At 42.5% G+C, this 24,235-nt stretch overlaps 1 protein-coding gene across 1 annotated transcript in view; it reads left to right on the top strand.

Annotated features, from left to right (window-relative positions):
• The window catches only part of LOC139232116 (DEP domain-containing protein 1B-like), a 75,681-nt gene that overhangs the window by 25,418 nt on the left and 26,028 nt on the right, over positions 1–24,235 (top strand). Inside the window, 4 exon segments of the mRNA XM_070862551.1 lie at positions 2,310–2,437; positions 18,394–18,524; positions 19,315–19,362; positions 23,782–23,922. Of these exon segments, the coding sequence (XP_070718652.1) occupies positions 2,310–2,437; positions 18,394–18,524; positions 19,315–19,362; positions 23,782–23,922 (448 nt within the window).

Raw genomic sequence — 24,235 nt, 5'->3', positions numbered from 1 at the left:
TGAGGGATATGCCAGGCCATGACGTTACAGATTGTGGTGGAATACAGTTCTGCTGCTGATGGCACACACTGCCTTACGATTGCCCATTTTGAACAGCTAGATCTGTTCTATCCCATTTAGCACAGTGGTCATGCCACACGTCTGTCATAGAAACATAGAAAATAGGTGCAGGAGCAGGCCATTCAGCCCTTCTAGCCTGCACTGCCATTCAATGAGTTCATGGCTGAACATGAAACTTCAGTACCCCATTCCTGCTTTCTCGCCATACCCCTTGATCCCCCGAGTAGTAAGGACTTCATCTAACTCCCTTTTGAATATATTTAGTGAATTGGCCTCAACTACTTTCTGTGGTAGAGAATTCCACAGGTTCACCACTCTCTGGGTGAAGAAGTTTCTCCTCATCTCGGTCCTAAATGGCTTACCCCTTATCCTTAGACTGTGACCCCTGGTTCTGGACTTCCCCAACATTGGGAACATTCTTCCTGCATCTAACCTGTCTAAACCCGTCAGAATTTTAAACGTTTCTATGAGATCCCCTCTCATTCTTCTGAACTCCAGTGAATACAAGCCCAGTTGATCCAGTCTTTCTTGATAGGTCAGTCCCACCATCCCGGGAATCAGTCTGGTGAATCTTCGCTGCACTCCCTCAATAGCAAGAATGTCCTTCCTCAAGTTAGGAGACCAAAACTGTACACAATACTCCAGGTGTGGCCTCACCAAGGCCCTGTACAACTGTAGCAACACCTCCCTGCCCCTGTACTCAAATCCCCTCGCTGTGAAGGCCAACATGCCATTTGCTTTCTTAACCGCCTGCTGTACCTGCATGCCAACCTTCAATGACTGATGTACCATGACACCCAGGTCTCGTTGCACCTTCCCTTTTCCTAATCTGTCACCATTCAGGTAATAGTCTGTCTCTCTGTTTTTACCACCAAAGTGGATAACCTCACATTTATCCACATTATACTTCATCTGCCATTCATTTGCCCACTCACCTAACCAAGTCACTCTGCAGCCTCATAGCATCCTCCTCGCAGCTCACACTGCCACCCAACTTAGTGTCATCCGCAAATTTGGAGATACTATATTTAATCCCCTCGTCTAAATCATTAATGTACAATGTAAACAGCTGGGGCCCCAGCACAGAACCTTGCGGTACCCCACTAGACACTGCCTGCCATTCTGAAAAGTACATGAACAGACCTCCTATATCTCATCTACACTGATGATATCCAGCTGTACCTCACTACCACTTCTCTTGACATCTCCTCAGTCTCTAAATTGTCCGTCTGCTTGTTCAACATCCAGTTCTGGACAAGGAGAAATTTTCTCCAGTTGAAGATTGGGAAGACCGGAGCCATTGTTTTCGGTCCCTGCCACAAACTCCATTCCCTAACCACTGACTCCATCCCTCTCCTCAATGTCTGTCTGAGGCAGAATCAGACTGTTTGCAACCTTGGTGTCATATTTGACCCTGAAATGAGCTGTCGATCACGCATCCACAGCATAATTAAGACCGCTTATTTCTACCTCTAACATTGCCCATCTCCGCCCTTGCCTCAGACCCGCTGCTAAAGCCCTCGTCCATTCCTTTGAATAAGACTATTCCAACGTACTCCCGGCTGGCCTCCCACATTCTACCATTCACGTAGTGAATTGAATTGGTTGAAGACTGACTTCTGTGATAGTGGGGACCTGAGGAGGGGGCCGATATGGATCATCCACTTGGCACTCCAAGTAAAGAAAAAAATATTTAAAGTGCCAAAACCTACAGGGCTACGGACCAAGAGCTGGAACATGGGTTTAGGCTGGATAGCTCTTAGTCGGCTGGGGCGGACATGATGGGCCGAAATGGCCGCTTCCTGTGCTGCAAATTTCTATGATTCTGGCTGAAGATGGTTGCAAACACTTCAGCCTTGTCTTTTGCACTCGCGTGCTGGGCTCTGCCATTATTAAGGATTGGGATATTCATGGAGGCTCCACATCTCGCTAGTTATTTAATGGGCCACCACCATTCACATATTCACAAAAAAACCTGCATCTCAATGTCGGATTTGTGGGATGCAAAATGCTTGCATTTGGGGTAATAGCACCACATGTCTTAAAAGAAGATGGAAGATTAGTTTGTTGTCCAAATAGGCTACGTGTTGCAAACATTGCTGAAAATAGTTTAAAACACCCACGTTTTTTATTCCTCCCAATGCTTATAACTTGCTGTTTTATTCGATCTCCAAGATTAATCGTTCACAAGCTCTGTATATGATTTGTTTCTACAGCCATTCAACTTCCTTCCTTTTGATCCATTGCAGAATTCTGAATCGTGGCACAAGCGCCATAGCATTGCTATTGGGGAAGTATCCGAATGTAGAATCGTAGATCGTAAAGAGGTTTCCCAAGCAACTGTGGAGGAAATCTGGAAATCAATGACGTTAGCACAGTATGTGTTGAGTTCTTTTGCTCTTCATTATTTTCCTTTCCCTTCTCTTTTTCTCTCTCCCTCACCCCCCAATAAGACAATTGCTTGTTTCCTTCCATTGATGTTGATCCTTTCTCTCAAAATTAAATTTCTAAAATATCTTCAAGTAAATTTTCCCTGAGCTACCCATTGGAAAGAGATCTTTCATTTATGTATGCCTTTAGTGTTAACAAAATGTCCAGAATTGCAGGAATGAGTGGACAAAATAGGAAGTAGCAAATACATTGTTTTTATTTTGGAGGATGATATGGGTGGAAGGGAATGATGGCAGGGGTGAGTAAAATAAATAAGATTAAAAGTGGGAACAGCAGAGGGGTCTATACTGTGTTTTCAGGCTGGTGTGAGGATGGAATGAAACCATGGAGGGATTTCAAGACCAGAATGACAAAGGTGAAGAAAAAAAATACATTATTTAATGAAACCTTTTTAATGCAAAAAGACCCTAACTTGTCGACATCCACTGATTTCTGCAAGTTGTCTATTTTTGCCTAATTTTAATGAAACCTCCTAAAAGTGTCTTGGTTGCTATTGAATTAAATTTATTGCAGCAATATGAAAATCCTTAATGGACATGAGCATTTAATCAGTAATTTGAGATTCAAAAGTGAACTGCCATCATTTTGTATAATACTCCCAGGCAATTCATGTAGGGGAGAGCATACTGAGCAAGAATAGGAGAGTAATATTTTTGTCTTCTAATACTACTGTGAAGCGCCTTGGGGCATTTTACTGCGTTAAAGGTGCAAAATAAATACTTATCATTGTCGTAATATGTGGTTCATAGTTCTTGATACATATATAATATTTTCCCTCCATTGGCTCTACATTCTGGATTTCCTTCAGTTCCTCCTTCTCACTAGACCCTTGGTCCCCTAGTATTTCCGGAAGGTTATTTGTGTCTTCCTTCGTGAAGACAGAACCAAAGTATTTGTTCAACTGGTCTGCTATTTCTTTGTTTCCCATTATGATTCTGACTGCAAGGGACCTACATTTGTCTTCACTAATCTTTTTCTCTTCACATATCTATAGAAGCTTTTGCAGTCAGTTTTTATGTTCCCAGCAAGCTTCCTCTCATACTCTATTTTCCCCCTCCTAATTAAATCCTTTGTCCTCCTCTGCTGAATTCTAAATTTCTCCCCGTCCTCAGGTTTGCTGCTTTTTCTGGCCAATTTATATGCCTCTTCCTTGGATTTAACACTGTCCTTAATTTCCCTTGTGAGCCACCTTCCCCATTTTATTTTTACTCCAGACAGGGATGTACAATTGTTGAAGTTCATCCATGTGATCTTTAAATGTTTGCCATTGCCTATCCACCGTCAACCCTTTAAGTATCATTCGCCAGTCTATTCTAGCCAATTCACGTTTCAAGGTGGATGAATTAACTGCGCAGATAGTTGTTAACGGATATGATGTAATTGGGATTATGGAGACATGGCTCCAGGGTGACCAAGGTTGGGAACTCAATACAAGAACATAAGAATTAGGAACAGGAGTAGGCTATCTAGCCCCTCGAGCCTGCTCCGCCACTCAACAAGATCATGGCTGATCTGGCCGTGGACTCGGCTCCACTAACCCGCCCGCTCCCCATAACCCTTAATTCCCTTATTGGTTAAAAATCTATCTATCTGTGATTTGAATACATTCAATGAGCTAGCCTCAACTGCTTCCCTGGGCAGAGAATTCCACAGATTCACAACCTCCTGGGAGAAGAAATTCCTTCTCAACTCGGTTTTAAATTGGCTCCCCCGTATTTTGAGGCTGTGCCCCCTAGTTCTAGTCTCCCCGACCAGTGGAAACAACCTCTCAGCCTCTATCTTGTCTATCCCTTTCATTATTTTAAATGTTTCTATAAGATCACCCCTCATCCTTCTGAACTCCAACGAGTAAAGACCCAGTCTACTCAATCTATCATCATAAGGTAACCCCCTCATCTCCGGAATCAGCCTAGTGAATCGTCTCTGTACCCCCTCCAAAGCTAGTATATCCTTCCTTAAGTAAGGTGACCAAAACTGCATGCAGTACTCCAGGTGTGGCCTCACCAATACCTTGTACAGTTGCAGCAGGACCTCCCTGCTTTTGTACTCCATCCCTCTTACAATGAAGGCCAACATATTCCATTCGCCTTCCTGATTACCTGCTGCACCTGCAAGCTAACTTTTTGGGATTCATGCACAAGGACCCCCAGGTCCCTCTCCCCATTCAAATAATATTCCATTTTACTGCTTTTTTTTCCAAGGTGGATGACCTCACATTTTCCGACATTGTATTCCATCTGCCAAACCTTAGCCCATTCGTTTAACCTATCTAAATCTCTTTGCAGCCTCTCTGTGTCCTCGACACAACCTGCTTTCCCACTAATCTTTGTGTCATCTGCAAATTTTGTTAGACTACACTCTGTCTCCTCTTCCAGGTCATCCATGTATATTGTAAACAGTTGTGGTCCCAGCACCGATCCCTGTGGCACACCACTAACCACCGATTTCCAACCCAAAAAGGACCCATTTATCCCGACTCTCTGCTTTCTGTTCGCCAGCCAGTTCTCTATCCATGCTAATACATTTCATCTGACTCCGCGTACCTTTATCTTCTGCAGTAACCTTTTGTGTGGCACCTTATCGAATGCCTTTTGGAAATCCAAATACACCACATCCATTGGTACACCTCTATCCACCATGCTCGTTATATCCTCAAAGAATTCCAGTAAATTAGTTAAACATGATTTCCCCTTCATGAATCCATGTTGCGCCTGCTTGATTGCATTATTCCTATCTAGATGTCCCGCTATTTCTTCCTTAATGATCGTTTCAAGCATTTTCCCCACTACAGATGTTAAACTAACCGGCCTATAGTTACCTGCCTTTTGTCTGCCCCCTTTTTTTAAACAGAGGCGTTACATTAGCTACTTTCCAATCCGATGGTACCTCCCCAGAGTCCAGAGAATTTTGGTAGATTATAACGAATGCATCTGCTATAACTTCCGCCATCTCTTTTTAATACCCTGCATTTCATCAGGACCTGGGGACTTGTCTACCTTGAGACTCATTAGCCTGTCCAGCACTACCCCCCTAGTGATAGTGATTGTCTCAAGGTCCTCCCTTCCCACATTCCCGTGACCAGCAATTTTTGGCATCGTTTTTGTGTCTTCCACTGTGAAGACCGAAGCAAAATAATTGTTTAAGGTCTTGGCCATTTCCCATTATTAAATCCCCCTTCTCACCTTGTAAGGGACCAACATTTACTTTAGTCACTCTTTTCCATTTTATATATCTGTAAAAGCTTTTACTATCTGTTTTTATGTTTTGCGCGTTTACTTTCAGAATTTATCTTTCCTTTCTTTATTGCTTTCTTAATCATTGTTTGCTGTCGTTTAAAATTTTCCCAATCTTCTAGTTTCCCACTAACCTTTGCCACCTTATACGCATTGGTTTTTAATTTGATACTCTCCTTTATTTCCTTGGCTATCCATGGCTGGTTATGCCTTCTCTTACCGCCCTTCTTTTTCACTGGAATATATTTTTGTTGAGCACTATGAAAGAGCTCCTTAAAAGTCCTCCACTGTTCCTCAGTTGTGCCACCGTTTAATCTGTGTTTCCAGTCTACTTTAACCAACTCTGTCTTCATCCCACTGTAATCCCCTTTGTTTAAGCATAGTACGCTCGTTTGAGACACGACTTCCTCACCCTCAATCTGTATTACAAATTCAACCATACTGTGATCACTCATTCCGAGAGGAACTTTTACTCGGAGATCGTTTACTATTCCTGTCTCATTACACAGGACCAGATCTAAGATAGCTTGCTCCCTTGTAGGTTCTGTAACATACTGTTCTAAGAAACAATCCCGTATGCATTCTATGAATTCCTCCTCAAGGGGTATTCAATATTCAGGAATGATAGGCAGAAAGGAAAAGGAGGTGGGGCAGCGTTGCTGGTTAAAGAGGAGATTACCGCAATAGTAGGGAAGGACATTAGCTTGGATGATGTGGAATCTGTATGGATAGAGCTGCGGAACACCAAAGCCCAGAAAATGCTTGTCGGAGTTGTGCACAGACCACCAAACAATAATAGGGAGGTTGGGGATGGCATCAAACAGGAAATTAGGGATGCATGCAATAAAGGTACAGCAGTTATAATTGATGACTTTAATCTGCATATAGATTGGGCTAACCAAACGGGTAACAATACGGTGGAGGAGGATTTCCTGGAGTGTATAAGGATGGTTTTCTAGACTAATACGTCAAGGAACCAACTAGAGAGCTGGGCATCCTAGACTGGGTGTTGTGTAACGAGAGAGGATTAATTAGCAATCTTGGGGAAGAGTGACCATAATATGGTAGAATTCGTCATTTAAGATGGAGAGTGACACAGTTAATTCAGAGACTAGGGGCCTGAACTTAAAGAAAGGTAACTTCGATGGTATGAGACATGAATTGGCTAGGATAGACTGGCGAATGATACTTGAAGGGTTGACAGTGGATAGGCAATGGCAGACATTTAAAGATCACATGGATGCACTTCAACAATTGTACATCCCTGCCTAGTATAAAAATAAAATGGGGAAGGTGGCTTTACCGTGGCTAACAAGCGAAATTAGGGATAATGTTAAATCCAAGGAAGAGGCATATAAATTGGCCAGAAAAAGCAGCAAACTTGAGGACTGGGAGAAATTTAGAATTTAGCAGAGGAGGACAAAGGGTTTAATATGGAGGGGGAAAATAGGAGAATGAGAGTAAGGTTGCAGGGAACATAAAAAACTTACTGCAAAATCTTCTATAGATATGTGAAGAGAAAAATATTAGTGAAGACAAATGTAGGTCCCTTGCAGTCAGAATCAGGTGAATTTATAATGGGGAACAAATAAATGGCAGACCAATTGAACAAATACTTTGGTTCTGTCTTCACTAAGGAAGACACAAATAACCACCTAGTGGACCGAGGGTCTAGCGAGAAGGAGGAACTGAAGAAAATCCGTATTAGTCAGAAAATTGTTTTGGGGAAATTGATGGGACTGAAGGCCCCAAGGCCTGTTAGTCTGCATCCCAGAGTACTTAAGGAAGTGGCCCTAGAAATAGTGGATGCATTGGTGGTCATTTTCCAACATTCTATAGACTCTGGATCAGTTCCTATGGATTGGAGGGTAACTAATGTAACATCACTTTTTTTTAAAAAAGGAGGGAGAGAGAAAACAGGGAATTATAGACCGGTTAGCCTGACATCGGTAGTGGGGAAAATGTTGGAATCAATTATTAAAGATGTAATAGCAGCGCGTTTGGAAAGCAGTGATAGGATTGGTCCAAGTCAGCATGTATTTATGAAAGGGAAATCATGTTTGACAAATCTTCCAGAATTTTTTTGAGGATGTAACTAGTAGAGTGGACAAGGGAGAACCAGTGGATGTGGTGTATTTGGACTTTCAAAAGGCTTTTGACAAGGTCCCACACAAGAGATTAGTGTGCAAAATTAAAGCACATGATATTGGGGGTAATGTATTGACGTGGCTAGAGAACTGGTTGGCAGACAGGAAGCAAAGAGTAGGAATAAACGGGTCCTTTTTCAGAATGGCAGGCAGTGACTAATGGGGTACCGCAAGGTTCATTGCTGGGACCCCAGCTATTTACAATATATATTAATGATTTAGACAAAGGAATTGAATGTAATATCTCCAAATTTGCAGATGACACTAAGCTGAGTGGCAGTGTGAGCTGTGAGGAGGATGCTAAGACGCTGCAGGGTGACTTGGACAGGTTAGGCGAGTGGGCAAATGCATGGCAGATGCAGTATAATGTAGATAAATGTGAGGTTATCCACTTTAGTGGCAAAAATAGGAAGGCAGAATATTATCTGAATGATGACCGATTTAGGAAAAGGGGAGGTGCAACGAGACCTGGGTGTCATGGTACATCAGTCATTGAAAGTTGGCATGCAGGTACAGCAGGCGGTGAAGAAGACAAATAGAATGCTGGCCTTTATTGCAAGGGGGATAGAGTTTAAAAGCAGAGAAGTCCTGCTACAACTGTACAGGGTATTGGTGAGGCCACAGCTAGATTACTGCATACAGTTTTGGTCTCCTTATTTAAGGAAGGATATACTTGCATTGGAGGCTGTTCAGAGAAGGTTCACTAGGTTGATTCCAGAGATGAGGGGTTTGACTTATGAAAGTAGGTTGAGCCTATACTCATTGGAGTTCAGAAGAATGAGAGGTGATTTTATCGAAACATACAAGACCAGGCGGATGCAGGGAGGATATTTCCACTCGGGGAAAGTAAAACTAGGGGGCATAGTCTCAGAATAAGGTGCTGCCCATTTAAAACAGAGATGAGGAGGAATTTCTTCTCGGAGGGTCATGAATCTATGTAATCCTCTGCCCCAGAGAGCTGTGGAGGCTGGATCATTGAATATATTTTAAGACTGAGATAGATTAAATTTTGAGCGATAAGGGAATAAAGGGTTATGGGGAGTGGACAGGGAAGTGGAGTTGAGTCCATGATCAGATCAGCCATGATCTTATTAAATGGCGGAGCAGGCTCGAAGGGCCAGGTGGCCTACTCCTGCTCCTATTTCTTATGTTTCATCTCATTTGTGTTGGAAGGGATTGAAGAATAACTGTATAATCACCCAAATATCTATTCATGAAAAGTACTGTCGATGTGGATTTTACTGCGCATTTTCCATTTGTAAGTCTTCCTCCTGCTAAAGAGCAACCTCCTGATCCTAGCAACAGAAGTTTGCTGCTTTCCTTACACCAGGAAAGAAGTGTTATCTGGAAATAACCAGACAAGGTTTTACTTAATTCAGGGTTGGCTTTGCAACTTTATACTCTTATTTGGATCAGTTGGTTATAGATTCAAATCATACAACAGGATCTGAACATAAAATCTAGGTTGACACTCCAGTACTGAGGGAATGGTGCACATTGTCTGATGAGATGTAACACTAAGGTAGAATCCATTTGTTCAGAAGGATATTACGTTAAGATCCCATGACACGATTCAAAGAATAGGAGAGTTCTTTTGGTGTCCTGAAAAACATTCCTACTTCAACCAATACCATAAGTTAGTACACTAGACACCATTACTGATACACAATGGCTGCTGCATTTGTTTATATAGCAATCACTGCACTCAAAAAGCAATTTTTGTGAAGTATGAAGATAAGGTGCTCTATAAATGCAAGCACAAGTCCCACTCGCTTAGCACCTGTACTCCCAACTGTCACTAACTTTCAATGCAACAAATTCAAAATCCTCAGCCTTTACAAACCCATCCATGGACTTAGCCCATCCACTGCAATCTCTTCTGGCTGTACATCCCAGTAAATGGTCTAAAATCTTCCATTTCTGGTCTCCTGTGCATCCCACATACCTCAAATATTGAATGTTTAACCAAAAGACAAGTTTATCCAAACTGTAGGGAACAAAGAATGTTCCCGATGTTGGGGAAGTCCAGAACCAGGGGACACAGTCTAACGATAAGGGGTAAGCCACTTAGGACTGAGATGAGGAGAAACTTCTTCCCTGAGTTGTTGACCTGTGGAATTCTCTACCGCAGAGAGTTGTTGATGCCAGTTCATTGGATATATTCAAGAGGGAGTTAGATATGGCCCTTGCGGCTAAAGGCGTCAAGGGGTATGTAGAGAAAGCAGGAAAGGGGTACTGAGGTGAATGATCAGCCATGATCTTATTGAATGGTGGTGCAGGCTCGAAGGGCCGAATGGCCTACTCCTGCACCTATTTTCTATGTTTCTGTCATTTTTTGATCTGACTGCTTGAAATTATGCAGTCATGAGCAATAAATTACTCCATCATAGGCAGTCCCTCGAAATCAAGGAAGACTGAATTCCACTCTAAAAGTGAGTTCTCAGGTGACTGAAAAGTCCAATGCGGGAATTACAGTCTCTGTCACAGGTGGGACTGACAGTCGTTGGAGGAAAGGGTTTGCCGCGTGCTCCTTCCACTGCCTGTGCTTGTTTTCTGCATGCTCTCGGCGACGAGACTCGGTGCTCAGCGTGCTCCCGGATGCTCTTCCTCCACTTAGGGCAGTCTTTGTTCAGAGACTCCCAGGTGTTGTGGTGATGTTGCACTTTATCAAGGAGGCTTTGAAGGTGTCCTTGAAATGTTTTCTCTGCCCACCTGGGACTCGCTTGCCGTGTAGAAGTTCCGAGTAGAGCACTTGCTTTGGGAGTCTTATGTCGGGCATGCGAACAATGTGACCTGCCCAACGGAGCTGGTCGAGTGTGGTCAGTGCTTCGATGCTGGGGATGTTGGCCTGATCGAGAACACCGACGTTGGTGCGTCTGTCCTACCGGGGATTTGCAGGATCTTGCGGAGACATTGTGGTGGTATTTCGCCAGCGATCTGAGCCATACATATTGTGTTCCTAACACAGATGCAGCTGCACACACACAGGTTAAAGTAACAGTGACCTCAGTCTTCAATAAGAAACTCCAGAGTGATGAACAGGCCTTAGGGGCCGGCTTATATACAGTGCTCCCAAGGGATGCTGGGATCCCTTGGGACTCCAGGGGATGAGCTCCTTGGTGGCAGAACATGGGAGTGCATGCTTTACAGATACACAACAGTACAGGAGGGCGGGTATCACTACAGCCTTGTAGACCATAAGCTTGGTGCCAGATTTGAAGGCCCGATCTTCGAACGCTCTTCCTCAGGCGATCGAAGGCTGCGCATTGGAGGCAGTGTTGAACCTCGTCGTCGATGTCTGCCCTTGCTGATGATAAATTACTATTGAAGTATTGTGATCATAGGAATCAAAAATGAGCAACATGCCTGCAAAAACTGCCAATGAAGCGCTACTAGGGATGCCTGAAAATAAATCAGTCAGGAAATGAGCCAATTTCATTTATTTTCTCATTTTGAAAATTCTGAAGCTGTTTCGACTTTAGACACTGCTCTACCTTAGCAGTAGATTAACATATTGTGTATTACATAGTATAATGCTGCTATCTTTACAAACAGCATATCCTTAATGTAGTGGTATGTGACTGGACTATTGAGAATGTGAGTTCAACTTCCACCATGGCAGTTTAAATTCAGTTTTAAAAACAAAATCTGGTAATTAAAAAAAAAATAGCTGGTATTCATAAAAGCAGTCGGGTTATTGTTTAAAAACCCCACATGTTCACTGATGTCCTTTTTGGGAAGGAAGCCTGCCGTTTTTACCCGATGCAGCCTATATGTGACTCCAGTCCTACACCAATGTGGTTGACTCTTAGCTGCCCTCTGAAGTGGGCTAAGAAGCCACTCAATTATCGCAAACTACTGGACTGCAGTGATTCAAGAAGATCTTTGCTCTGAAAATCAAGAAGTAGAATCTGTTTGGGTGGAGCTAAAAGAGCAAGGGGCAGAAAACATTGGTGGAAGTTGTTGTTTATATGCCTCCAAACAGTAGTTGTAATGTAGGGCAGAGTATAAATCAGGAAATTAGAGGTGCATGTAACAAGGGTAATACAGTCATCGTGGGCGAGATTAATTTACATATATACTGGGCAAAGAGACAAATTCATGTAATGTATACAAGATAGTTTTCTAGATCAGTATGTTGAGGAACCAACTAGGGTACAAGCTATTTTAGATTTAGTATTGTGCAATGAGAAAGGGTTCATTAATAACCTTGTAGTAAAGGGGCCTTTAGGGAAGAATGACCAAAATATGATAGAACTTATATTGAGTTTGAAAATGATTTAGTTAATTTGGAAACTAGGATCTTAAATCTAAACAAAGCAAACTACGTAGGTATGAGGAGCAAGTTGGCTAAGCTAGATTAGGAAACTACAAAAGGTATGACTGGAGACAAGCGATGGATAGCATTTAAAGAATTAATAATTTACAACAAAAAGACCTTCCTTTAAGTCACAAAAACCCACCAGAAAATTGGTCCAACTGTGGCCAACGAGGAGTTAAAAATTAGATCAAAGGAACATGCTTATAATGTTGCCAAAAAGAGTAGTAAGCCTGAGGATTGGGAGGATTTTAGAATTCAGCAAAAGAGGACCAAGAAATTGATAAAGAAATGGAAAATAGAATATGAGAGTGAACTAGCGAGAGACTTAAAGACAGACTGTAAAAGCTTCCACAGGTATGTAAAAAGGAAAAGATTAGCAAAAGTAAATGTGGGTTCCTTACAGGCTGAGACACGAGAAGTTATAATGGGGAATAAGGAAATGGCAGAGAAAAGAATCTATCAAGAATGAGGAACTGAAATTAATTAGTATTAGTAAAAAAAAATAGTACTGGAGAAATTAATGGGACTGAAACCTGATAAATCCCCTGGATCTGATGAATCTGAAAGAGGTGGCTATAGAGAGAGAGTGGATGCATTGGTTGACATCTTCCAAAATTCCATAGATTCTAGAACGGTTCTCGCGGATTGGAAGGTAGCAAATGTAACCCCGCTATTGGAGAGAAAACTGGGAACGACAGACCAGTTCACCTGATATCAGTAGTAGAGAAACATAGAAAATAGGTGCAGGAGTAGGCCATTCGGCCCTTCGAGCCTGCACCGCCATTCAATAAGATCATGGCTGATCATTCCCTCAGTACCCCTTTCCTGCTTTCTTTCCATACCCCTTGATCCTCTTAGCCGTAAGGGCCATATCTAACTCCCTCTTGAATATATCCAATGAACTGGCATCAACAACTCTCTGCGGCAGGGAATTCCACAGGTTAACAACTCTCTGAGTGAAGAAGTTTCTCCTCATCTCAGTCCTAAATGGCCTACCCCTTATGCGAAGACGATGTCCCTTGGTTCTGGACTTCCCCAATATCGGAAATATTCTTCCTGAATCTCACATGTCCAGTCCCGTCAGAACCTTATACGTTTCGATGAGATCCCCTCTCATCCTTCGAAACTCCAGTGAATAAAGGCCCAGTTGATCCAGTCTCCTCATATGTCAGTCCAGCCATCCCTGGAATCAGTCTGGTGAACCTTCGCTGCACTCCCTCAATAGCAAGAACGTCCTTCCTCAGATTAGGAGACCAAAACTGAACACAATATTCCAGGTGAGGCCTCACTAAGGCCGTGTACAATTGCAGTAAGACCTCCCTGCTCCTGTACTCAAATCCCCTAGCTATGAAGGCCAACATACCATTTGCCGCCTTCACTGCCTGCTGTACCTGCATGCCAACTTTCAATGACTGATGAACCATGACACCCAGGTCTCGTTGCACCTCCTTTTCCTAATCTGCTGCCATTCAGATAATGTTCTGCCTTCGTGTTTTTGCCCCCAAAAGGGATAACCTCACATTTATCCACATTATACTGCATCTGCCATGCATTTACCCACTCACCTAACCTGTCCAAGTCACCCTGCAGCCTCTGAGTGTCTTCCTCACAGCTCTCACCGCCACCCAGTTTAGTGTCATCTGCAAACTTGGAGATATTACACTCAATTCCTTCATCTAAATCGTTAATGTATATTGTAAAGAGCTGAGGTCCCAGCACTGAGCCCTGTGGCACTCCACTAGTCACTGCCTGCCATTCTGAAAAGGACCCGTTTATCCTGACTCTCTGCTTCCTGTCTGCTAACCAGTTCTCTATCCACGTCAGTACATTACCCCTAATACCATGCGCTTTGATTTTGCACACCAATTTCTTGTGCCGGACCTTGTCAAAAGCCTTTTGAAAGTCCAAATACACCACATCCACTGGTTCTCCCTTGTCCACTCTGCTAGTTACATCCTCAAAAAAATTCCAGAAGATTCATCAAGCATGATTTCCCTTTCATAAATCCACGCAGACTTGGACCGATCCTGTCACTGCATTCCAAATGCGTTGCTATTTCATCCTTAATGATTGATTCCAACATTTTCCCCACTACTGATGTCCGGCTAACTGGTCTATAATACCCATTTTCTCTCTTCCCTCCTTTTTTAAAAAAGTGGTGTATATTAGCTACCCTCCAGTCCATAGGAACTGATCCAGAGTCGATGGACTGTTGGAAAATGATCACCAATGCATCCACTATTTCTAGGGTCACTTCCTTAAGTACTCTGGGATGCAGACTATCAGGCTCTGGGGATTTATCGGCCTTCAATCCCATCAATTTCCCTAATAAGGATATCCTTCAGTTCCTCCTTCTCATGAGACCCAATGTCCCCTAGTACATTCGGAAGATTATTTGTGTCCTCCTTCGTGAAGACAGAACCGAAGTATTTGTTCAATTGGTCTGACATTTCTTTGTTCCCCCATTTATAAATTCACCTGAATCCGACTGCAAGGGACCTACGTTTGTCTTCATTAATCTTTTTCTCTTCACATATTTATAGAAGCTTTTGCAGTCAGTTTTTATGTTCCCTGCAAGCTTCCTCTTGTATTCTATTTTCCCCCTCTTAATTAAACCCTTAGTCCTCCTCTGTTGAATTCTAAATTTCTCCCAGTCCTCAAGTTTGTTGCTTTTTCTAGCCAATTTATATGCCTCTTCCTTGGTTTTAACAATATCCTTAATTTCCTTTGTTAGCCATGGTTGAGCCACCTTCCCCATTTTATTTTTACTCCAGACAGGGATGTACAATTGCTGAAATTCATCCATGTGATCTTTAAATGTTTGCCATTGCTTATCCATGGTCAACCCTTTAAGTATCCTTTGCCAGTCTATTCTAGCCCATTCACGCCTCATACCGTTGAAGTTACCTTTCCTTAAGGTCAGGACCATAGTTTCCGAATTAACTGTGTCACACTCCATCTTAATAAAGAGTTCTACCATATTATGGTCACTCTTCCCCAAGGGGCCTCACACAACAAGATTGCTAATTAGTCCCTTCTCATTACACATCACCCAGTCTAGGATGGCCAGCTCTCTAGTTGGTTCCTCGACATATTGGTCTAGAAAACCATCCCTAATACACTCCAGGAAATCCTCCTCCACCGCATTACTACCAGTTTGGTTAGCTCAATCAATATGTAGATTAAAGTTGCCCATGACAATTGCTGTACCTTTATTGCACACATCCCTTATTTCTTGTTTGATGCTGTCCCCAACCTCACTACTACTGTTTGGTGGTCTGCACACAACTGCCACTAGCGTTTTCTGCCCTTTGCTATTCCGCAGCTCCATCCATACCGATTCCACATACTTCAGGCTAATGTCCCTCCTTACTATTGCATTAATTTCCTCTTTATTGTTAGAATCTATTACTAAGGATGTGGTAACAGGGCACTTAGAAAATAATAAGATTGGGCAGTGTCAATGCTGATTTATGAAATGGAAATCATGTTTGACATCTGTTAGTTTTTTTGAGGTTGTAATTAGCAGAATAAATAAGGGGGAACTAGTGGATGTTTCGATTATCAGAAGGCATTTGATAAGGTGCCACATAAGAGATTATTAAACAAAATTAAAGCTCATGGGATTGGGGGCAATATATTCACAGGGATTGAGGGTTGGTTAATGGACAAAACAGAGTAAGTATAAACGGGTAATTTTCGGGTTGGCAGGCTGTAACAAGTGGGGTACCACAAGGATCAGTGCTTGGGCCTCAGTTATTTACAATTTATATCCATGATATGGATGAAGGGACAAAATGTAATATATCCAAGTTTGCTGATGATTCAATGCTAATGTAATGTAAGTTTTGAGGAGGCTGCAAAAAGTCTTCACGGGGATATAGACAGGCTAAGTGAGTGGGCAAGAACGTGGCAAATTTGGACTTTCAGAAGGCTTTTGACAAGGTCCCACACAAGAGATTAATGTGCAAAGTTAAAGCACATGGGATTGGGGGTAGTGTGCTGACGTGGATTGAGAACTGGTTGTCAGACAGGAAGCAAAGAGTAGGAGTAAATGGGTACTTTTCAGAATGGCAGGCAGTGACTAGTGGGTACCGCAAGGTTCTGTGCTGGGGCCCCAGCTGTTTACATTGTACATTAATGATTTAGACGAGGGGATTAAATGTAGTATCTCCAAATTTGCGGATGACACTAAGTTGGGTGGCAGTGTGAGCTGCGAGGAGGATGCTATGAGGCTGCAGAGTGACTTGGATAGGTAGGTGAGTGGACAAATGAATGGCAGATGAAGTATAATGTGGATAAATGTGAGGTTATCCACTTTGGTGGTAAAAACAGAGAGACAGACTATTATCTGAATGGTGACAGATTAGGAAAAGGGAAGGTGCAACGAGACCTGGGTGTCATGGTACATCAGTCATTGAAGGTTGGCATGCAGGTACAGCAGGCGGTTAAGAAAGCAAATGGCATGTTGGCCTTCACAGCGAGGGGATTTGAGTACAGGGGCAGGGAGGTGTTGCTACAGTTGTACAGGGCCTTGGTGAGGCCACACCTGGAGTATTGTGTACAGTTTTGGTCTCCTAACTTGAGGAAGGACATTCTTGCTATTGAGGGAGTGCAGCGAAGATTCACCAGACTGATTCCCGGGATGGTGGGACTGACCTATCAAGAAAGACTGATCAACTGGGCTTGTATTCACTGGAGTTCAGAAGAATGAGAGGGGACCTCATAGAAACGTTTAAAATTCTGACGGGTTTAGACAGGTTAGATGCAGGAAGAATGTTCCCAATGTTGGGGAAGTCCAGAACCAGGGGTCACAGTCTAAGGATAAGGGGTAAGCCATTTAGGACCGAGATGAGGAGAAACTTCTTCACCCAGAGAGTGGTGAACCTGTGGAATTCTCTACCACAGAAAGTAGTTGAGGCCAATTCACTAAATATATTCAAAAGGGAGTTAGTTGAAGTCCTTACTATTCGGGGGATCAAGGGGTATGGCGAGAAAGCAGGAAGGGGGTACTGAAGTTTCATGTTCAGCCATGAACTCATTGAATGGCGGTGCAGGCTAGAAGGGCTGAATGGCCTGCTCCTGCACCTATTTTCTATGTTTCTAAATGGAATATAATGTGGAGAAATGTGAAGTTATCCATTTTGGTAGGGAAAAATAGAAAAGCAGAGTATTTTATAAATGGTGAGCGATTGGGAAATAGTTTTCAGAGGGACATGGGTGACCTTGTACACGAATCACTGAAAGTTAACAGGCAGGTACAGCAAGCAATTAAGAAAGCAAATGGTATGTTGGCCTTTATTACAAGAGGATTTGACTACAAGAGTAAAGACATCTTACTGCAATTATGTAGGGCCCTAATGAGACCACACCTGGAGTATAGTGTATAGTTTTGGTCTCCTTACCTAAGGAAGGATATACTTGCCATAGAGGGAGTGCAATAAAGGTTCACCAGACTGATTCCTGGGATGGAGGGATTGTCCTAAGGAGAGATTGAGTAGTCTAGGCCTATATTCTCTAGAGTTTAGAAGAATGAGAGGAAACATACTAAATTCTTACAGGGTAGATGCGGGGAGAATGTTTCCCCTGGCTGGGGAATCTGTGTGCCCTGGTTCTAGACTCCGAATAAGGTGTTGGTCATTTAGAACTGAGATGAGGAGAAATTTCTTCATTCGGATAATGGTGAATCTTTGGAATTCTCTACCCTAGAGGGCTGTAGATGCTCAATCGTTGAATATATTCAAGGCAGAGATCAATAATTTTTTGGATATTAAGGGAATCAAAGGATATGGGGATAGTGCAGGCAAGTGGAGTTGAGGTAGAAAATCAGCCATGATCTTATTGAATGGCAGAGCAGGCTTGAGGGGCCAAATGGCCTACTCCTGTTCCTATTTATGTTCTTGTTTTGCCTGCCACCACCACCTCAGGGCAATAAATGCTGGCCTCATCAGCGATGACACATCCTGAGAAATATTTTAAAAGAAATCTGATGTACTGTGAGCAACACCATATGATCTAGTTTCTACACTGTTCTTGTTCCTGTTAAATGAACAAATTGTTGAGGAGGCTAATTGTGAAATGCTTATTGTGCTCAATTTATTATGTTATGTAATTTACATACTGGCTTCCAGGATAAGTAGAATAATGGCCAAAATTGTACTGACCTGTTCTTGTCTTCCAGTTTGCAGAAGATCCTCGGGCTCGATGTTCTGGATGGAGTGCTGGATTCTAAACTGCTCAATCCCAAACATATCATCTGTAATGTTCATCACATTAATAAACAAGGAATAGTAATTCTAGAGAATAAATTGGGTGTGTATTTTTAAATATTCTAATTTAAGAATTTGATTTAAATAAAGTAAAATTAATTTTGTTGAAAATGAACAGAATGTTTGTCAAAAATTCTTAGATTCAGATTTTAAGGAAAGCAAGCTGCCTACTTACATTTTAATTACAAGTGACTTTATTTCCCCCCTCACTTCTATTAGTCCTGTCCTGAAGATGGTGACTAATGCTTCCTATGGGTTCCATGAGTGCTGGCAGTCCTCCAGTTCCTTGCCCAAGTTGTCATTTTCAAGTGGTAGTTTGGTTAATCTGGGAAGTATGGGCAATCATAGCTGAGTTGGTCCATGCAGGATATCCAAACATGCACTCTCCCAGTCACAGCTGCGAGATAGGACTGAGGAGAACAAATCAGATTTTCTTTTCTTTTTCCTCTTTACTGTGGCTCACTGAGACCAATTGAAACAGGTGTAATGCTGCCCAGCTGAGACCAGCAAAGACTAGAGATCAATACTCAAGATTCTCTGAATCTGTGTGGTTTAGTCCTACACCTGAAAGTGCTTTTACTCCAAGACTTGAAGGATGTGCAAATTGCAGATGGCTCCTTAAAGCAAGTGTATACTTGTCATATGATGCTGTTTAAAGATTGTTTTTAATTGTCTTGGAGGAAATAAAATGTTGAAGTCTATGTAAACAGCGAAATGCCGTTGTAACCATTCACACCTGCAGGGTTTAAAAAAACTGTTCTTTGGAATTTAATCTATAGATCCTAATGGTGTATTAAATAAAATGATTAATTAGCATCCCTCTTTTTGAACAGAAGAGCTTCCACACTGGGTTCTGTCAGCCATGAGGTGTCTGGCAAACTGTAAGTATTAGTGTAATTGTCTATAATTTGTATTGTGACTTTGTATAAAATAATATTCCCATGGATGAATTAGACATGTAAACCAGGATTTTCCACTTTTGCAGGAGTTCAATGGATCTTGGTTGTGGTTGCATTTCCACTTAAAACAGTTTAATTTTTGGTCTGATGGCATATTTTCGGTAGGCTCACAAGTGAAGTTTGCCTGGGAGTGCTGGAGAATAACCATGACACAATGTGACATGCCTGGCAGCCTCTGCGCTGGATATTAGTGATTTTTTAAAAAAAAAAGTAAAAGCAGCCTCTTGGTGTACACTTGCATAGAGTATGCAGCCCTTTTAAACTTAAATACGTGCTGTATTCCTTGTTGCCCTGCGTTGCTATGGCACAAAGATGGAAAATGCACTGGATGGTGTAGTTCCGTTATTTGCACAGTATCACAGTATGCCTACTGATTATAGGGTGGACATATTTTATACCCTCATCACTCTTGCAGGGAGCCAGGGGACAACTTTGGCCCCAGTTTGTTCAAGTTGATATCCGGAATGGTGTAAACAAAGTGGAAAACTTAGGCCACCTTGTTTCAATAAATTATAAATATGCACATAACACAATCCTGATTAAAGGGGAGCAGAGGAATAATATGTGCTTTCTTTGGTTGGAGATGATGAGAAATAGATGAAATCCTGAAACAAGATTTGTATTAAAGCACACTGATGATTTTTTTTTTAGTTCCTATATTTTATGTTTGAGGTGGAAATAATTTTGTCCCCTAATTTGTTTGATCCACATAATGCAGATGTGGAAAATACTAATTTTTCATATCGTGGATTATAGGTTTAGTTAACATTGGAAGCTGAGCATATGCCTCAAAATTCCTGAGGCTGGAGAGGGTAGCAGTTATACTGGGGAAGGGCTGGAAAATGGGCCAGATCCCGAGTATACCTCTGCTTTTTCCCCAACCCCCCCACCCCTGTCGGAAACAGACCAAAACTTCTCTGAATCTACCCTCTGTTGCACTATTTAGTAATGGTGACCATGAAATTACCAGATTGTCATAAAAATATTCTTCAAGGAAGGAAATCTGCCATCCTTACCCTATATGTGACTCCAGACCCACAGCAGTGTGGTTGACTCTTAACTGCCCTCTGAAATGGCCTAGCAAGCCAGTCTGTTGTACCATTTTCAGCCACAAGTGGACCTCCTAAGCCAGTCATCAGCCAATTCGATTCACTCCACATGATATCAAGAAACGGCTGAGCGCACTGGATACAGCAAAGGTTATGGGCCGTGACAACATCCCGACTGTTGTGCTGAAGACCTGTGCTCCAGAACTATTCACGCTAGCCAGCTGTTCCAGTACAGCTACAACACTGACATTGACCCAACAATGTGGTAAATTGCCTAGGAATATCCTGTCCACAGAAAGCAGGACAAATCCAATCCGGCCAATTACCGCACCATCAGTCTACTCTCAATCATCAGCAAATTGATGGAAGGTGCCAACATCGTGGCACATTGTCATCAATAACCTGCTCACCGGTGCTCAGTTTGATAAGTTGATCAAGGCAGCATTTGACCGAATGTGGCATCAAGGAGCCCGAGTAAAATTGAAGTCAATGGGAATCGGAAGGGAGGAAGGGGAGGGGAGGGGGATGGGGTGGTGGCTGTGTAACACTCCACTGGCTGAATCATACCTAGCACAAAGGAAGATGGTTGTGCTTGTTGGAGGCCAATCATCTCAGTCTCAGGACATCACTGCAGGAATTCCTCAGGGCAATGTCCTAAGCCCAACAATCTTCAGCTGCTTCATCAATGACCTTCCCTCCATCATAAGATTAGAAATGAGGATGTTCGCTGCTGATTACAGAACCGTGTTCAGTGCCATTCGCAACTCCTCAGATAATGAACTAGTCTGTGCCCGCATGTGGCAAGACCTGGATGACATTCAGGCTTGGGCTGACAAGTGGCAAGTAACATTCGTGCCACGCAGTGACTATCTCCAACAAGCGATAGTCTAACCACCTCCCCATGACATTGAATGACATTACCATCACCAAATCCCCCACCATCAACATCCTGGGGGTCACCGTTGACCAGAAACCTAACTGGACCAAGCACACACATACTGTGGCTACAAGAGAAGGTCAGAGGCTGGGTATTCGGTAGCGAATTACTTAACTGACCAATGTTTCCTCTAATTTCCACCTGTACTGGGCATGATTCAAACTCCTGAGCGTGATTTTTTTGTCCATGAGCAGTTAACATCAAAAACAACAATGCCCTACCCAACAACAGCAGCAGCAGCAACAACAGAAAACTCTGATCTTTCATTGTTTTTGTTCTTTGCACAAGTACTTTTTGAAGTCCTTGAAGTGTTAATGACTCTCTCTCTCTCTCTCTCTCTCTCTCTCTCTCTCTCTCTCTCTCTCTCTCTCCATTTCTTGACACCAAGCAATCACAGATCAGGTTCTAATATCTTGAGTGTGCAAAGGAGATTGAGAATGGTACCACGGTTGAGGGACATCAGTTATCTGAATGATTCAAGAAGCTAGATTAATAGATGTGTTCCAACATTTTGAGGGGTTTTGATAGAGTAAGTAAGGAGAAACTGTTTCCACTGGCAAGAGGACATGTTACCAGAGGACACGGATTTAAGGAATTGGGTAAATATTTCATAAAATCGTAGAATGGTTACAGCATGGAAAGAGGCCATTCGGCAAGAGCACCTCAGCTTGTCCCACTTGCCCACCCTTTCCCTGTCGTCCTGCAAATTTTTTCTTTTCAGGTACTTATCCAACTCACTTTTAAAGGCCATGATTGAGTCTGCCTCCACCACTCTTTCAGGCAGTGCATTCCAGATCCTAACCACTCTGCGTAAAAACAGTTTTTTCTTATGTCGCCTTTGGTTCTTTTGCCAATCACCTTAAATCTGTGTCCTCTGGTTCTCAACCCTTCTGTCAATGGAAATAGTTTCTCTATCTACTCTGTCCAGACATCTCGTGATTTTGAACACCTATATGAAATCTCCTCAATCTTCTCTGCTCCAAGGTGAATAACGCCAGCTTCTCCACTCTGTCTACGTAACTGAAGTCCCTCATCCTTTGAATCTTTCTCGCAAATTTTTCCTGCACCTTCTCCAAGGTCTTCACATCCTTTCTAAAGTGTGTGTCCAGAATTGGACACACTACTCTAGTTCAGGCCGAACCAGTGTTTTATACAGGTTCATTATAATTTCCACGCTTTTGTACTCTACCTCTATTCATGAAGCCCAGGATCCCGCAAGCTTTTTTAACTGCTTTCTCAACCTGCCTTGTCACCTTCAATAATTTGTGCACCCCCTTTAGAATTGTACCATTTAGTTTATATTTCCTCTCCTCATTCTGCCAAAATGTATCACCTCACACTTTTCTGCGCTAAATTTCATCTACTCTGTGTCTGCCCATTCCTCACTTCACTATACTTCCAAGCTTTGTGTCATCTGCAAATTTTGAAATTGTGCCCTGTACTCCCAAGTCCAAGTCATTCATGTGTATCAAGAAAAGCAGTAGTCCTAGTACCGACTCCTGAGAATCACCACTATATATCTTTCTCCAGTCTGAAAAACAACTGTTCACCACTACTCTGTGTCCTGTCACTTAGCCAATTTTGTATCCATGCTGCCACTGTCCTTTTTATTCCATGTGCTTCAACGTTGCTAGCAAGCCTATTATGTGGTCTTTTGGAAATACATATACACCACGTTAACCCTCATCAACCCTCTGTTACCTCATCAAAAAACTCGATCAAGTTGGTTAAACACGATTTGCCTTTAACAGTGCTGGCTTCTTCGGCAGCACCTCCCAAACCCGTGACCTCTACTGCCTAGAAGGACGAGGGCAGCCGACACATGGTAGCACCATCAACTCCAAGTTCCCTTCCAAGTCACGCACCATGGTGACTTGGAACTATATCACCGTTCCTTCATTGTCACTGGGTCAAAATCTTGGAACTCCCTACCTCACAGCATTGTGGCAGTACCTTCACCACACTGACTACAGCGGTTCAAGAAGGCGGCTCACCACCTTCTCGAGGGCAATTGGGGATGGGCAATAAATGCTGGCCTTGCCAGTGATGCCCACACCATGAACAAATATTTTAAAATTTGAATCTGAAAACTCCATGATGACCATATATGGGAGCAGGGGGCGAGGGAGGGCTGACCACTGCTCGGCCCTCTTCCTCCAAAAGGGTTTTCAGTGGATTTTCCACTGCTGCCCTGGGATGCACCACTATCCCTCTTTTTTGGTGGCCCCAAATTTCTTCTAAGGTAATCGCTCTGCTGGCTCTCACTTCAACACAAATGTCTTAGTAAGTTATATGGTTTTGTCCTGGTCTAACCCATATGTGTTGCCATGATATTGTTTTCTTTTTTTCTCTTAGGGCCAAATGGAAGTGAATTGAACCAACCCATGTACCCAGGGTTTGAAAGGGATGTGTTCAAGACAATAGCAGATTACTTTCAAAAACCAAAGGAGCCACTGTTGACGTTTGAGTTGTATGAACTCTTCATTAACATTTTAGGTGGGTATTTAATAATAAACAAATAAGCATGACTAAGCAAAATCACAAATTTCTGCATTGAGTAACCTAGTTTACATAGTAACAGCTTCAGTCAAGGGAAGAACTTTGGTCCATCTGGCCTAACTATCCACATTATTCCCTTGTTGCATTTCTAATATCCTGGAATCTCATTTTTGACCAGAATCTGTTTAGTATTTTATGAAAAGCATGAAGGATTTTTGTTCTCTCTCCAGTCCTGGCAATCTGTTCTATGTACTTGCCACCCTTTTTAGTTTTTTTAAAAAAAAAGGTTCCTCCTGCATTTCGTTGTACA

Source organism: Pristiophorus japonicus, chromosome 2, assembly GCF_044704955.1.
Source record: "Pristiophorus japonicus isolate sPriJap1 chromosome 2, sPriJap1.hap1, whole genome shotgun sequence".
NCBI lineage: Eukaryota > Metazoa > Chordata > Chondrichthyes > Pristiophoridae > Pristiophorus > Pristiophorus japonicus.
The sequence above is the reverse complement of the archived record's forward strand: the minus strand, read 5'-3'. Positions and strand labels throughout refer to the sequence as shown.